Source organism: Lolium perenne, chromosome 2 (assembly GCF_019359855.2).
Source record: "Lolium perenne isolate Kyuss_39 chromosome 2, Kyuss_2.0, whole genome shotgun sequence".
Lineage (NCBI taxonomy): Eukaryota > Viridiplantae > Streptophyta > Magnoliopsida > Poales > Poaceae > Lolium > Lolium perenne.
Window position 1 is genome coordinate 104,660,394 of NC_067245.2, and position 16,651 is coordinate 104,677,044.

The 16,651-nt window shown below is 40.9% G+C and overlaps 1 protein-coding gene across 2 annotated transcripts; it reads left to right on the forward strand.

The window, feature by feature from the left end:
- Positions 1-1,527: 1,527 nt before the first annotated feature.
- On the forward strand, positions 1,528-12,257 carry LOC127333755 (regulator of nonsense transcripts 1 homolog). Of its 2 annotated transcripts, none has more exons than XM_051360189.2 (29): positions 1,528-2,222; positions 3,506-3,757; positions 3,858-4,028; positions 4,164-4,214; positions 4,329-4,421; positions 4,574-4,669; positions 4,764-4,814; positions 4,894-5,012; positions 5,399-5,507; positions 6,151-6,273; positions 6,361-6,432; positions 6,725-6,796; positions 6,884-6,950; positions 7,068-7,210; positions 7,304-7,375; positions 7,448-7,576; positions 8,411-8,566; positions 8,659-8,772; positions 8,904-9,002; positions 9,086-9,163; positions 9,588-9,722; positions 10,017-10,091; positions 10,190-10,295; positions 10,400-10,770; positions 10,846-10,908; positions 10,988-11,059; positions 11,216-11,344; positions 11,644-11,763; positions 11,847-12,257. In XM_051360189.2, the coding sequence occupies exons 1-29, from the start codon at positions 1,644-1,646 to the stop codon at positions 11,925-11,927; spliced, it is 3,798 nt and encodes a 1,265-aa protein (XP_051216149.1). In that variant the 5' UTR covers positions 1,528-1,643; the 3' UTR covers positions 11,928-12,257. The 2 variants fall into 2 exon arrangements, with proteins under 2 accessions (XP_051216149.1, XP_051216150.1); XM_051360190.2 differs by having other exon boundaries at positions 10,190-10,283.
- Positions 12,258-16,651: the final 4,394 nt, after the last annotated feature.

Here is a 16,651-nt window from a genome sequence, read left to right on the forward strand (position 1 = left end):
GAATACTCCGCTTAAGTATGGAATTGATTTACATTCAATTTGATCACCTTGTGCGAGATGGTCAAAAAGCACAACATTGGTTAATTAGGTGCATGATGCAGTTTGGAAATAATTTTGAACAAAAAGAGAGTATCATGTGAGATGAGCAAATAAATAAAAAGTGTGCGGGAAAAATAAAAGGTTGACATGAGAGTGCTTCTGTGATGATCAAAATTAATTAGACATAGATGCACACATGAAGTGGCAGGTGACGATATATATAGAGAGGTGTATTTTGATGTGAAGAATATGTTATCCAAGGTTGAGATTTATTGGAAAAGATCTTGGTTATTTCCTGTGAGTGGATCCAATTTTGAATGAAAATCAAATAAAGTAGCATTTTTTTGTTTGAAAAAGACAGGGTGATATTTTGAGGTAAGATATGACTACTTGCATATGTATGGTTAGTAGATTTTTCTCACATAACAAAGGTGCAAGAAAACTCAAGAAATGGTATATGTACCATCAGTGTGACTTTTATTAATAGAATAAGGAAAATAGTTTTATATAAATTATTTTTGGGTGGAAAAGTGATGATACGAGATACCACACACATTTTGTGTCGTATATGAGAATATATTTTGGAAAGATTTTGTAAGACTAGAAATATTTTGGTAGTCAAAATAAAGATGCTTAAGTTTTTAAAGGGTTTATGTCTATCTAGAGGGAAAGTAAAAATCTTGGAAAATTGAGATGGTGTCATAATATCATGGGATGACTTTAGAGTTTGGATTAGTTTCCAAGATGCATAATCAAAATCTAGGTGAGATAGGGATGTAAATGGAGATTATCCATTTGGTGGACAAGTGATCATCTACCAAGAGCATGATTAGATTTGAGTTGTGATGGTAAATGATGGATCTGGGAGATGTATTACTGGCAATGCCAATGCCATGTATATCTGATCACATATCAAATTACATGGATATATTTGTACATATTTTATGAATATATTATATAAATATAAATCATAGTAAAAGTTTTAAATTGTTCAATATATTATCATTCTAGATACATTTAATTTTTGTAAATCTCAGACAATCTTCATGGGACGGAGGGATTATATGGAACTGTCAGGATGAAAGAGGATGGTATTTTTTTTGAATTTATGAAAATTTTAAATCTGAAGTGGCCATTGCTGCCCGTGTACATTATCCGTGGCTGGGAAGCGGGGCCCAGCAGAACAACCGTCGCGTTGTAACGCGACTCCGGGGGTGTTTGTTGTGGCTTTTTTTGGCTTTTGGCTTTGGCAAAAGCCACCAAAAGCACCTAAATAGGTGCTTTTTTTGGCTTCCAAAATCCAAAAGCCAAAAAAAGCACCTATTTAGGTGCTTTTGGTGGCTTTTGCCAAAGCAAAAAGCCAAAAAAAGCCACAACAAACACCCCCTCCATTTGCTTCCGCTCGTGCACCCTTGGAATCCCAGAATCAGAGGCCAGGCCACCCCGCAGGCGCAGGGTTAAAATCAAATCAAATCCCCCACTAGGCCACTACCTCAACATCTCTCTCCTCCCCGAGTCCTCCTCTCCTCTCCCCTCCCGATTCGCCCCATCTCCTTCCCTGCCTCCCCCATCCTGCGCCAAAACCCTAACCCTAGCTGCTGCTCATGGCGACGCAGCCGCCTTCCTCCGCTGCGGCCGCTGACCTCTACGAGACGGCCTCGCAGCCGGACCCCTCCGCCTCCGCCGCCGGGGACGCCTACACCTTCCTCGAGTTCAACACGCAGGGCGACGACTTCGAGTACCCCGACTTCCCGGAGCTCTCCCAGCCCGCCCGATCCGCGCCGCCGCCTCCGGCCCCCGTCACCTCCTCACCATCCTCCTCCTGGCCGCCGCCGCCCCCGCCGCCCGACGCCTCGCCCGACCCCGATCTCGCGCCGCAGGACTCCACCCCACCGGCCTCCTCCTCCTCGCCCTCGCCCCGCTCGTCCGCGTCCAAGGCACGGGCGTCAGCGGCGGACGGGCTCGCCGCGGGGGTCGCCTCCCTCAGCTTCGAGGAGCCTCCCGGTGCGGGAGCAGGGGAGGACGGCTACGACTACGGCAAGGGCGACTTCGTGGAGCACGCCTGCCGCTACTGCGGGATCCACAACCCCGCATGTGTCGCCCGCTGCAACGTGCCGTCCTGCCGCAAGTGGTTCTGCAACTCGAGGGGGAACACCTCTGGCTCCCATATCGTTAACCACCTGGTGCGACCCCTACCCTCTCTCGATAATTTCATTATTATTCTTATTAAGCTTGGAGGACTGAAGTAGAAAATTACCGTGGAATCTGTTACATTGTTTCAACAAGGATTCTTCTGTAGCATGGTGTGTTTCTTAGTGTTGGATTAGTCGGATGAGCTAACAACGTGATACAGTTGCCAATTCAATGAGGCTATAGTTTTTGTAATCTGAGACTGAGTCTAGGTTACGATTTGTAATTTATCTTGATAAGAAAAGGATGAAGTTGCTTAGTAAATAATATATCACGTATGTATGATCATTGATGTCTTCTGTTTATGGGTACTTGCGTTCAATATTTTCTTTAGTCTATTGTTAGTCATCTGCTGTGGTCGCAGAATGTGGACATGTGAAAATTCCCGTATATAATTAATTTGTCTAAAGTCAAGTTACTTCTCTCCCCCCTTGGTGTAGACTAACCCAGCTTGAAATTTAACAGTGTTTATAGTTATTTAGTTTTTTTTGGTAATGTTTGTCACGAGGCTGGCAAAATAGGTGAACGTGCTTTATTGGTTCCTCTCCTGCTGTTTTCTGTTGTTACTTTTGTATTTTAAGATTTCAGGAGTAGGACGTTACATATGTTTATCCAATCTTGCAAGCACAGTTAATTTGGGCAGCGGTTCACAATATCCATGGTGTACAATTTTCTGCAAACTATATTCACTTTGTATGCAAGATCATCTCAAATTGCATAGGATACATGGAAAATGGTTCAACATTTTTAGAGATATATTTTTGTATCCAACATTGTCTCATAACCAGGGGTAGTGCATATTGTCTGATAGGTCACAGCACCTGTCAGGTAGTGCTAAGATCTAAAAAAATGTTGGTAAATTTTACTTTGTTTCTGTACGCCTAGCTACCATTGTTTGTTATTATGACCCCTTTGGAGATACCTTTTCTGCTGTATGCATATGATTCTATACGATGCATATTGATTCATACTCTGTTATTTACATTATGTATTTTTCCTGTCATATATGTGGATGGGGATTATCCTAAGTAAACTCTGATTCAGTTACTTGTCTTCTGGAAAGAATTGCTTATTGGTGTTCTAGAAATAGCTATACTAATCATAACAATTAACCTTGTTCTGTCCACCAATAAGCATTTTGAGAGTAAGCAACATTTGTCAGTCATACCACAAGAAAATCCATGCTTCCACCTGCTTATATTAAGAAATTGCTACCCATTTTGGCTATCTTACTAGTTATATCTTATAGTGTGTATGTGTTGTTTATTTTTCACAGGTTAGAGCAAAACATAAGGAAGTTTGCCTTCACAAGGATAGCCCTCTGGGTGAAACAATCCTTGAATGCTACAATTGTGGCTGTCGGAATGTATTCCTTCTTGGTTTTATATCAGCAAAGGCAGAGAATGTTGTTGTTCTTCTGTGCAGAGAGCCCTGCTTGAATGTTAATGCATTGAAGGATATGAACTGGGATCTCAGTCAGTGGTGTCCTCTTATTGACGACAGGTGTTTCTTATCATGGCTTGTCAAGGTAAATTTTTTTGTCCTTTTTTATTTTGTTTGGTGGTGAGTGTCTATACATGTTTGCTGTTACCATTTCCTTCTCTATCTAATAACTGAACAACTTCCAGGTTCCCTCAGAACAGGAACAGCTGAGAGCCCGTCAAATTAGTGCCCAGCAAATTAACAAAGTAGAAGAGCTCTGGAAAACAAATCCTGATGCTTCTCTTGAAGATCTTGAAAAGCCTGGTGTAGATGATGAACCTCAGCCAGTGGTTTTGAAGTATGAAGATGCTTACCAGGTTTTGAAATTGTCCGCGGGCATTTGTTCCTTGAGCTTATTTCAGCTATCTTATATCTTGGTGTGCCAGTAATTACTTTAAATCTTCTTGTGTATACTGGCACTGTAACTAGAATGCCTTTATTGTTTCTGCCAGTATCAAAATGTCTTTGCTCCGCTGATAAAGCTTGAGGCTGACTATGACAAGGTACTGCATTTTGCCAATATTTTCTGAATGTGCTTGTATTTCTTTAGCAGGACACCTGCTACACACACAGAACTGATTTGTTTTGTTTCATTTACTCTTATTGTTTTACTGTAGATGATGAAGGAGTCACAGAGCAAGGACAGTCTAACTGTGCGGTGGGACGTTGGATTGAACAAGAAGCGTGTTGCATATTTTGTCTTTCCAAAGGTTTGTTTGAGGAAGGAAATGCATATGGTTCTGAATACAGAGCCTCCTTGATCGTTATCCTCTTGTAGTTTCCTAATTTTCATGACTATTTTTAACTGCACTTGTTACCAAACGACACCTGTTAATCTCGGGAAATCAATTTTAAATAATAGGAAGATAATGAATTGAGACTTGTCCCTGGAGATGAGCTGCGTCTGAGATATTCTGGTGGTACTTCACACCCTGCATGGCAATCTGTGGGGCACGTGGTATGTGTACTATAAACATGTCGTTTGGTATCTATACCCTAACCTTGGTAGAGTCATTTCTATGCTGGCACCCATGCTAATTATTTTCTTACAGATTAAACTCACTGCACAAGAGGAGGTAGCACTGGAGCTTCGTGCTAGTCAGGTATAGAGTCAGTTCACTATTTTTTTTTAACAGTCCCTCAGTTTTGTGTAGTTCCACCTTAAACCTTTCTGGATTTCAGGGTGTACCTGTTGAATTGAACCATGGATTCAGTGTGGATTTTGTTTGGAAGAGTACTAGCTTTGATAGGATGCAAGGGGCAATGAAGACTTTTGCTGTAGATGAGACAAGTGTCAGTGGGTAAGTTCTATGATTACTAATGTATGTTTCCTTCGTGGGCATGGATGCATGCTTCGTTAGTTTGACTTGAAGGGAAATCAACATGAAATCCAACAAGTACCTCAGTTTACCCTTGAAGTTATTTCAAAGTTGCTTAACCAGCATTATGAAAGAACACAAGGAGTTGTTTAGTTGTGCGTCCATTGGTTGTTCTCTTTAAGTACTAGAACTTATTGCTTAGGGCTTACCTTATTTGGATATGGGGTTTAAGGAAGGGGATTTAGTCTTTAGGATGTTTCTATTTTTAAGTTTGTACTTGGATTCTTGGTTTATTCACAATATATGTCATAGTCATATGACTATATCCTTCTGCAAATTCTTAATTTTTTTATATTCCTTCTACACAGATACATATACCACCATCTTTTGGGCCACGAAGTTGAGCATCAGATAATACGTAATACACTACCAAAACGCTTTGGTGCACCTGGACTTCCAGAACTAAATGCTTCCCAGGTATTCTGATGTTGTTGTGTTGGTACTTCTAGTAGTGCTTCTTATAGCAACATGTCTTCATGGCTTTGATTGGTGAACTGCTCTCCCTGTTCATGCTACTTTTAATTAGTGCTTCTTATAGCAACATGCCTTCATGGCTTAGATTGGTAAAGTGCTCTCCTTGTTCTAGGACGTCCCATAGGGTTCTTATATATGGACTACATCGGTTTCCAAAATAGAAGATGTCCTTGGAACTAGGAAGCGTGCTGTCAAACTTTTCTATCCTTGACCACTATGAAATATATTTTATTGGTTAGGTGTACTTATGTTCATGAATAAGTGGCTCACCTTACAATGCTCTTTTATAATATTTAACTTGCATATTACTACCTCCGTTCCAAAATATAAGCCGCTTTCTAAAAGGGCTTACATTTCGGAACGGAGGTAATATTACACAAAAATTGCTCAAAGTAGTTTTTTGGAGACCGTGTAAGTGTAGAACATCGTGTAGTTGCAATTGGAAAGAGTAATTATGTAATTTAAACTTGGGGCGGAGGCACGCACTTGTTGCACTGCTATAGCTTTATTGATGTTGAAGTAGTTTAAGCAAACTTATGTCTGTCTTCTTGTTGATCTGATGTTTGGGAGTGGCATGTGTATTCAGGTCTTGGCAGTTAAAAGTGTTCTTCAGAAGCCCGTTAGTTTGATTCAAGGCCCACCTGGCACTGGGAAAACTGTTACATCAGCTGCAATCGTGTACCACATGGCAAAACAAGGTCAAGGACAGGTAAAAAGAAGGCATGTTGTACATTTGATGTGTTGTTACAGCTTGGAACTACTATTTTGATCTTCCGTATCTGTTTTGAAATCTCAGGTCCTTGTATGTGCACCAAGTAATGTTGCTGTTGATCAGTTGGCAGAGAAGATAAGCTCAACAGGTCTCAAGGTGAATGATGCATTTACTGTTTAAGTTGATTATCTATCGTTTGCCATCTGTGCCTTCGAACTCGTCTGCTTATCAATTGACCATGGCGTCTATAGAACTATTATACTCTTTAGTTAGTGCTCGTATGCTTCACGTGATTGCAAGAATAATTGAAAAGAACATATCATAGTTGGACAGAGTACACACTACACACGTGCTCTGATAACCTGTAGTAGACTACACAGTACAATTGATGATGTATTAGTTCTATTTTTTTTTCAAGGAGTAACTGTGGTTGAATACTCTACTCCAGGTTGTTAGGCTCTGTGCGAAATCTAGAGAAGCTGTTTCATCACCTGTTGAGCATCTGACACTTCATTATCAGGTATGCTCTTGATTCCTATCTATCTAGTTCTTGCATCCAAATTAACCTTTTGGTGGACGTCAATCATGTGCTTTTGCAATTATATAGGTTCGGCATCTCGATAATTCTGAAAAGAGCGAAATGCATAAGCTACAGCAACTGAAAGATGAACAAGGTGTTTTATCTGTTCCCGACAAGCATGATCCGTGATTTGACATTTTCTTCGAAGAGACTCAATATAACTGCAATTTGTTGGCTGAGAGCTGTTTGTGGTTATGTTCTATTTTTACAGGGGAATTATCGAGCAGTGATGAGAAAAAGTACAAGGCACTAAAACGGGCCACTGAAAGAGAGATATTACAAAGTGCTGATGTGATTTGCTGCACTTGTGTTGGTGCTGGAGACCCTCGTTTGTCAAACTTCCGTTTTCGCCAGGTACTGATTTATCTACTTCTTTCACTGTTTTTAGGCAAGTGCCCGTATTTGTTCTGTATTATATCCTGAAGCGGTTTAAATGGCTACTGGCAGGTTCTTATCGATGAGTCTACACAGGCAACAGAGCCGGAATGTCTTATTCCGTTGGTTCTTGGTGTCAAGCAGGTAAAAACATAATTATTGAGTTCATTTAGGCTAACTTGATTATGTTTATTCATACATTTTTGATCCATGTAGGTTGTTCTTGTTGGAGATCATTGCCAATTGGGTCCTGTCATCATGTGCAAAAAGGCAGCACGAGCAGGATTAGCACAATCTCTCTTTGAGCGCCTTGTTATCCTTGGAGTCAAGCCATTCAGGCTACAGGTAATTGTTGCCTTTCTTTTTCCATTGTAGCATTATCATTTTGTTAATATGTTTTTTTGTCGTACTATTATTTTCATGTTACCACACTTTTTGTGCCTTGTCATTCCTTGTTCACTGATTGGCAAAACTGTGAATGTTTTGAGATCAATATTGCTGTAACTATGTTGATATACTTCTCAAGATATGCTCCTTTGTCATGACATATATTCTCTTGTAGCTTCTATATCCTACATACTCTCTCTGCCTTGAATTAGATGTCGCAGATTTTTCTAGATTCACATGTGTCTATACATGTGTAGATACATGCATATCTAAACAAATCTGCGACCAGTTATTCGGGACAGAGGGAGTATTATTTTGTGGAGAGAATTGTCAAGATATATGTGCAGTAATTTATTTATCACATTTAAGACTCCTAAGCTGCTCTCTTATTATACATTATATTATTTTAATAAAATACATAAGAGTATGTTATTTGATGCAGAACAAAATTGCATTTACTTTTTGTGCTCCATGCAACATGTTACTACATGTACTCTCATTTCCTTGGAAGTGCATATAATTTTTCCCACTCATGTTACTTTGGATATATCGAATTTAGTGGAAATAAGTTTCATGACGAACGAGTTGTCAACTCCGCCTAGTTATACCCGAGTTTTAAATTATAATACTGCAATGATTAACTGTTAACATTCTATGACAAGAGTTTTTTCTAGATATTGGGAGAATACAGGCCCAGCCTCTACATCAAACCAATCATTACAACATTGCAGCCAAAATCTGAAATATTTCAGTTCAAAGCTAATGTTATTAATTTATCATCCTGATTTACAGGTCCAATATAGAATGCACCCTTGTCTTTCAGAATTTCCGTCCAACTGTTTCTATGAAGGCACGCTGCAAAATGGAGTAACTGTAAATGAAAGGCAAACAACTGGAATTGATTTTCCTTGGCCTGTTCCAAATCGACCCATGTTCTTCTATGTGCAGGTACCTTCTTGGACAATTGCTTGCTTTTTTTCATACGCACAAACGATTCTCCTGTATATATATATACTAATTCATATACTGATTTTCTATAGATGGGAGTAGAAGAGATAAGTGCTAGTGGGACATCTTACCTCAATAGAACTGAAGCTGCAAATGTAGAGAAAATTGTAACTACATTCTTAAGAAGTGGTGTTGTGCCAAGCCAGGTGTGTACTGAGTAAAGATGATTACTTGTCATTTAAAAGTTTTTGCACTAGCCCCCTTCATTATGATTTATGAAAGACATAATATATGCTTTTGGAACTGGATGTGTACCCATGGATCCTTTAATGTGCAGATTGGAGTTATCACACCTTATGAAGGGCAAAGGGCGTATATTGTAAATTATATGTCAAGGAATGGCTCTCTCCGCCAACAGCTTTATAAGGAAATTGAGGTGAACCATAAAACATGCAACTAAATTGTTTGTTTGCCCCTCATATTGGAAGTTTTTTGCTATATTATTTGTATTTGTTTCAGGTGGCAAGTGTCGACTCCTTTCAGGGAAGAGAAAAAGATTACATTATTCTGTCCTGTGTTAGAAGCAATGAACACCAGGTGTTATTTTGTTCCATCATGTTCGCCCTATAATATTCCTGTGACTATTTTGTCTGACATGCTGGTAATTTATAATTATAGCATCCTACATACGTCCCATCCAATCTTGAGTTCGTCATTATAAAATATAATGCTGAGTTATTTAATTGTCTGGTTTTATCAGTTTGTATATTGGCATTTGCTTTCTATGTAGTGGAGTATATTTTTTTGCAACTTGTAGAAGTTGACACTTAATGCTTGTAAAAGAACCTCTACTAGTATATTGTTATTTAAAACATCTATCCATTCATGTTTTTCCTTATAGTGCATTTGATATATACTGAGCCTTGATGTTTGTTAATTTGTGCTGTGTTACTTAGCTAGTCCTTGATGAGCAACTATTTGTTTAAATGACAATATATACTGTGTTTTCATGCCTTTTCAGGGTATTGGGTTTCTCAATGATCCACGCAGGTTAAATGTTGCGTTAACTCGTGCTCGGTATGGTATAGTCGTTCTTGGGAATCCAAAAGTTCTAAGCAAGCAACCTCTTTGGAATAGCTTGTTGACACATTACAAGGTATATGCCTTTCCCTCAATACATAGCAATTGGAATCTGAAAGTTCTAAGCGAGCAGCCATTGTATTTTGTGATCAAGCTTTGACCCTTAATTTGACCTGTAATATATGGTTACATACTTACATGTCATAAAAACTAACCTGTTGGAAAGTTTTTTAAATATGAAATGTGTAATGTAATTTTTTGTGTCAAATAACCTACGTTTTGTTGGTCAAAGTTGAACCTCGAATACGTGGCCCCATGTAAATAGAGACGGATGGAGCATATAATAACATTATAACATCTGTGTTTTTAGGAGCATGAGTGCTTGGTAGAGGGACCTTTGAACAACTTGAAGCAGAGTATGGTGCAATTTCAAAAACCCAAAAAGGTGAATAGATTCCTCTTCAAGATAACTATTGGAAAACATTGTCTTCTTTCCTTTTCCTTTTCCTTTAACTTGTTTCTCAATTTTATATTTGCGGGTAGATCTACAATGATCGGAGACTGTTCCTGGGTGGTGGTCAAGGTGTCATGCATGGATCTACCTTCGGCGCAGCAGGCTCAGTAGATAAGAGAAGTGGTAGGGGAAAAGGTTGGTACAGTTATATTTAGTGAACTGTCCTTTTCCTTTTTATTAACAATGGTTCTATATTAACTCTTTTCTCTAACACACTATTCTTCCCCCCAAATTTTCAGGTCACCCGTTTGTTCCATTTGGGCCGCCAAATGGTGCTCACAAGCCTGGTGTGCACCCATCAGGCTATCCTTTACCCCGTATGCCATTTCCTCCATTTCCTGGGTCTCCTCATTCTCAACCCTATGCAATTCCTACCCGGGGATCCCTGCATGGAGCCATTGGAGCTGTTCCAGCGGTGCCTCAACCTGGTAGCAGAAACTTTGGGGCTCCTCGTGCAAATACTGCTGGCCCTATTGGTGGGCACCTTCCTCCTCATCAACAGAACTCTCAGCAAGCTATGGGGCCAACTTATAACTATCCTGGCTTGGAAAACCCGAGCAGTCAGCCATCTGGTGGAGGCCCGATGTCCCAACCTGGACTGATGACACAGGTTTGTTTGTTTCTCCACTGTAATATTCCATGAAGTAACAATAGATCAACACTAACATTTGCCTTTCCAAAATAGATGCCTGTTCAAGGTCTCAGTCAAACGTTCCGCGATGGATTTACCGTTGGTGGAATGTCTCAGGTAGTGGCAACTGAAGATGCATGCATTACTATTTTTCTTTTCATCCCTTTGGCTAAATATATTTTTTCTGGGTCATTAGGACTTCTTTGGAGATGATTTTAAGAGTCAAGGATCTCACGTGGCATACAACATTGCAGATTTTTCTACTCAGGTTTGTTTCCCATCTGTAAAAATGTTTTTCTACTGTTTTCGGATTGATCGGCGGCTCTGGAATTTATATAAGCCGATGCTTTGTATTATGCAAAAGTTTAAACCTCACTATTAGTCTTGACGTGGCTTCTGAAAAGAATTTAACTGTGATATGCAGGCTTCTCAAGGTGGTTATGGTGTTGAATATACACAAGGGCCCCAATCTGGATATCCTGGGAATTATTTGAACCAAAGTGCGCATCCAGGATACCCACATATGGGTGCAACAAATGATATTGTATCTCAGGTACTTTTTGCAGTTCATAACCATATTACTCCCTCCTTGCCAAAATGTAGTGCATACAAGTTTTTTGAAAAGTCGAACGATATATTATACTACTCCCGCCGATCCATATTAGTTGCCACTAATATAGATGTATCTAGACATATTTTGTTCTCGATACATCCATACTAGTGGCAAGTAATGTGAATTAGAGGGAGTACATACTACATTTTGGCAAGGTGGAGTACATCTAATTTTTCTTTTGATGCATTTCCCTGAACAACTTGATGCTCTTTGGACTAAAGCATGTTTGTATGATCCAGGATCACATGGCCCATGGTTCACATGGAATGTTTACACAAGCGGGATACAATGACCCATCACAAGACGAGTCTTCTCAGATGCATTATGGGATGGGTGCTCCTGGCCATCTTCAGTCGCAGGTGGTTCATCTATTTCCATGTGTTCAATGTTTTTTTGATCGGAAAACCGTTACAAGTGGAGCTAACGTGATGATCTGTTGCAGAGCATGATGAATCCTATGTACTCTCAGTCTTATGCTCACTATAACACACAACCCCAGTCCCTGCAGCCTCCTCCACAGTGATCAGGAAAGCTTGTCACATATGGCTGAAACAGGGTTAAATTTTGGAAGTTTCATGAATTGCACCCCCTTGGCTCATGGCAGCTTGGTTATGCCTTTCTGCTGTACAATGCAGAAGTGTTGGTGCATAGTTATCAGTTGCAAGCAAAGTGGACAAGCATATTTTGGTGCACTACATATCAGATGTTTATTGGGTCAGGCCTGTACGAGATGGCTGTGGCTACCGATCATACACCATTGGTAAGGAACTCAAGGATTGCGACACATCTCCTTGTCGTGGTAGTTCTCAATGGGGATTGACAACAACAGGTCGCCACTTGTGCATTGAGAGAAAAGGGTGCCGTTGCTACTCCATACCTCACCTATATAGGAGGCGAAACAGGGTTTGTAGTGGTATGATGTGAATATGTGCTGCCATCGAAGTCAAAGGTGCAGCAGCTATTGCCTGCCTCCATGGTATCATGAAGACGCCTGCTGATTGGCTTTGTATAGAGGTGCTATAGGTGGGGAGGCCAACCCTCAGATCTTGCACATGACCAAGATACTTGCCTGATATGTATGCTTTCTATATAGTTTCGATTTTTCACAAAAAAACGATAATGTAGGTAATGTTGCTTGGAACAACGAGTGCAGTAGCTTGTGGTATTGGGGGAAAGTGAGATTTATTGGATCTCTTGGTCATCTGGTGTTACTCTGGCTTGGGTTTGGTACTGAATACTAATCAGCATGGGGTTGGCTTTTAACCTGAGTGTTTTGAAGCTTGTCTTGCTATCACCAAGTAATGTTTTCAAGTTTATGTTGCTATCTGAATTTGACCACATTGTCTTCCGTTTCGCTGTTCATTTACTCTCTTGTCGCAAGTGGCGTGGTGTGAAGCGTATAGATAGCAGGACAGTGATTGTGGCAACTGCCTTCTTCTTGGAACTGCCCGTGTGTTGATATTTGTGACAATGCTAGGAGGACCTTGTTATCCTCCTAGTGTTGTCACAAAATCTTGAAGGCGTCACATGGGAACCTCAAAATTGGGGGTTACTCTGTCGAGAACCCAATAGCCCCTTAGAGCATCACTAGTAATACCCCTAAACCTAAAAAATAACTGCTTTTTTACAGTTTGCGAGAGAAAAAACGCGTAGACTAGAACCCCTCAACCCTTAAATCCTCAAAAAAAAAAAAAAAAAAAAAAAATAGAGGTCCAACCCTCAAACATGATTTCAATGAGGGTTGGGGAGGCCGAACTGCACCCAACCCGTACTCCTCTTCCAACTCGCGCGGGACGGAATTTCCCAATCCCAAACTCCCGCGCCGTCGGCCCGCCTTCGCCCGCTCTGCCGGCCCCCGCCTCCCCCCGCTCCGCCTCGACCGTGCCTCCACCGGCCATGGCGACGCCGCCCCCCGCTCCGCCTCCCCGGCCCCCATCGCCCCGCCGGTCGGCGCCGGGCTGGCCGGTGCTAGGCCGGTTTGACCAGGCCACAAACCGGCCAAGTGCTGAAACTGCCTTGTTGATTTTTCATCGAAGTGGGGGGTCTCCCATTGCCTTCTTGTTCCATTGATACACCATTATACCTCTTTGGCTAATACCTGAGAATCATCCTGTAGACATGTATTAGACCAAATACTCTAGCACGGTGTCATAGTTACCAAAATAATGGATAAGGGTAAAATACCCTTACACTCCTGCTCCACAAAAACTCCACAATTCTCTGCCTCCACCACTCCTTCCTCCGGTGATATGGTATAGGGGAAGACGATGCAACGACGAAGAAGGAACGTGCGTTGGGGTGGATGTGATCCACTTTCAGCAACACTAGCCCGCGGAAGCTGCGCAAGTTTGGAGCTCTCTCCGACAAGACCCCGAACAACGAGATGATATCGCGACCCGCTGAAGGATTGCGGGTAATGTTCCTCCACTTTCTTGTCCGTTGCCTTTCTATCCCTGCCCACAAATTCCTTCCTAGGATCCTCTTCGTTTATGGCGTTCGGCTGCACCATCTGACGCCCAATTCCATCCTCCACATCACGTGCTTTATCACGCCTTGTGAATGCTTCCGCCGCTGCGGCTAGATCCGGTTCCTCCTCGGCGTCCTCTCCTCGCCTAGCCCGAGGTTCGCTGCGGCCGCCGCTGAGTCGCAACAGCCACCATGCTCTGTTGCGCCGCCATGTCACTAGCTCCTCCTCCCACGCAAGCTCGTCGTCGGGACTCCCCCACTCCCTCCTCGACCCGGGCGCCCACGCCTGCTGCTGCCTCTCGCAGGTCATCGCGGCTGCCCCCGGCTGGACGGTTTCACATGGAGAACTGCGACGTGTTGGTGTCGTCTGATGTCTACGCACGCTTCTATTCCTCTAGACAGTGTTGGGCCTCCAAGAGCAGAGGTTTGTAAAACAGCAGCAAGTTTCCCTTAAGTGAATCACCCAAGGTTTATCGAACTCAGGGAGGTAGAGGGCAAAGATATCCCTCTCAAGCAACCCTGCAATTAAGATACAAGAAGTCTCTTGTGTCCCCAACACACCTAATACACTTGTCAGATGTATAGGTGCACTAGTTCGGCGAAGAGATAGTGAAATACAAGTAATATGGATGATTATAAGTAGTAATTGCAATCTGAAATAAAAATGGCAGCAAGCGAACATGTAGCAGAACTTGTTGGAAATGGTGTTTCAATGCTTAGAAACAAGGCCTAGGGATCATACTTTCACTAGTGGACACTCTCAACAATGATCACATAATTGAATAAATAAATGCTACTCTCAAACACTCTCTTGTTGGATAACAAACACCATTCATCAGGATATTTTATTTCGTCCAATTCCAAGAATATTTCCTGTGTAGGATTTCTGAAACCAAAAACATCAGAAAACATGAACAGGCGCTTCGGCATCTTGTTAATAGTACCGTAAAATGCATAAAAATGCTATAAAGTGTATATAAAACATGTGAGTATTGTCATAAAACTAGCATGGAACATAAGAAATTATAGATACGTTTGAGACGTATCAAGCATCCCCAAGCTTAGTTCCTACTCGCCCTCGAGTAGGTAAACGATAAAAAGGATAATTTCTGAAGTGACATGCTACCATCATAATCTTGATTGATACTATTGTAAAGCTTATGAGATGACTGAAGTGATTCAAAGCAATGGTCTATAGTTTGTTAACAAATAGATAATGACTAAACAACTGAATCATATAGCAAAGACTTTTCATGAATAGTACTTTCAAGACGAGCATCAACAAGTCTTGCATAAGAGTTAACTCATAAAGTAATAGATTCTTAATAGAAGGTTTTGAAGCAACACAAAGGAAGATTTAAGTTTCAGCAGTTGCTTTCAACTTTCAACATGCATATCTCATGGATAATTGTCAACACAAAGTAATATGATGAGTGCAAATAAGCAAGTATGTAAGAATCAATGCACACAGTTGACACAAGTGTTTGCTTCTAAGATAGAAAGAAGTAGGTAAACTGATTCAACATAAAGTAAAAGAAAGGCCCTTCGCAGAGGGAAGCAGGGATTACTCATGTGCTAGAGCTTTTTATTTTGAAAATATGGAAACTATTTTGTCAATGGTAGTAATAATTCATATGGGTTATGCATAAAACCTCATATAAGTTGCAAGCCTCATGCATCGAATACTAATAGTTCCCGCTCCTTGTCCTAATTAGCTCGGATTTCCATGGATTATCATTGCGTTACATATGTTTCAACCAAGTGTCACAAAGGGGTACCTCTATGCCACCTGTACAAAGGTCCAAGGAGATAGATCGCATTTGATCTCTCAATTTTGATAGATATCAACTTGAGGACATCCATACCGGGACAACATAGAAAACAGATAATGGACACCTCTTTTATGCTTTAAGCATTCAACAACAGATAATATTCTCATAAGAGATTTGAGGATTAATGTCCAAGCTGAAACTTCCACCATGATACATGGCTTTGGTTGGCGGCCCAAAGTTCTTCTCTAACAATATGCATACTCAAACCATTTAACTCATGGCAAATCTCCCTTACTTCATACAAGACGAACATGCATAGCAACTCACATGATATTCAACAAAGGTGTGACAGGTTGATGGCGTCCCCAGAAACATGGTTACCGCTCAACAAGCAACTTATAAGAACTAAGATACATAAGCGACATATTCTTTACTACAATAGTTTTTTAGGCTACTTTCCCATGAGCTATGTATTGCAAAGACAAGGAATGATTTTTTTAAAGGTAGCACGCAAGTAATTTACTTTGGAATGGCAGAAAAATACCACATAGTAGGTATTTATGGTGGACACAAATGGCATAGGTTTTGGCTCAAGGTTTTGGATGCACGAGAAGCATTCCCTCTCAGTACAAGGCTTTGGCTAGCAAGGTTGTTTGAAGCAAACACAAGTATGAACTGGTATAACAAAACTTACATAAGAACATATTGCAAGCATTATAATACTCTACACTGTCTTCCTTGTTGCTCAAGCACTTTTACCAGAAAATATCTAGACTTTAGAGAGACCAATCATGCAAAACCAAATTTCAACAAGCTCTACGGTAGTTCTCCACTAATAGGTTTAAACCACATGATGCAAGAGCTTAAACATGATCTACTTGAGAGCTCAAAACAATTGCCAAGTATAAAATTATTCAAGACAACATACCAATTACCACATGAAGAATTTTCTGTTTCCAACCAAATAGCAATAGATGAAGCGGCTTTCAACTTTCGCCATGAACATTAA

What these genes read in the sequence shown, in the direction of transcription:
- LOC127333755 (XM_051360189.2), top strand. Translation starts at nt 1,644, where the DNA reads ATGGCGACGCAGCCGCCTTCCTCCGCTGCGGCCGCTGACCTCTACGAG. An exon ending in GGCAATCTGTGGGGCACGTG is followed by an intron (nt 4,670 to 4,763) that starts GTATGTGTACTA and finishes ATTTTCTTACAG; the next exon opens with ATTAAACTCACTGCACAAGA. An exon ending in CCATGTTCTTCTATGTGCAG is followed by an intron (nt 8,567 to 8,658) that starts GTACCTTCTTGG and finishes GATTTTCTATAG; the next exon opens with ATGGGAGTAGAAGAGATAAG.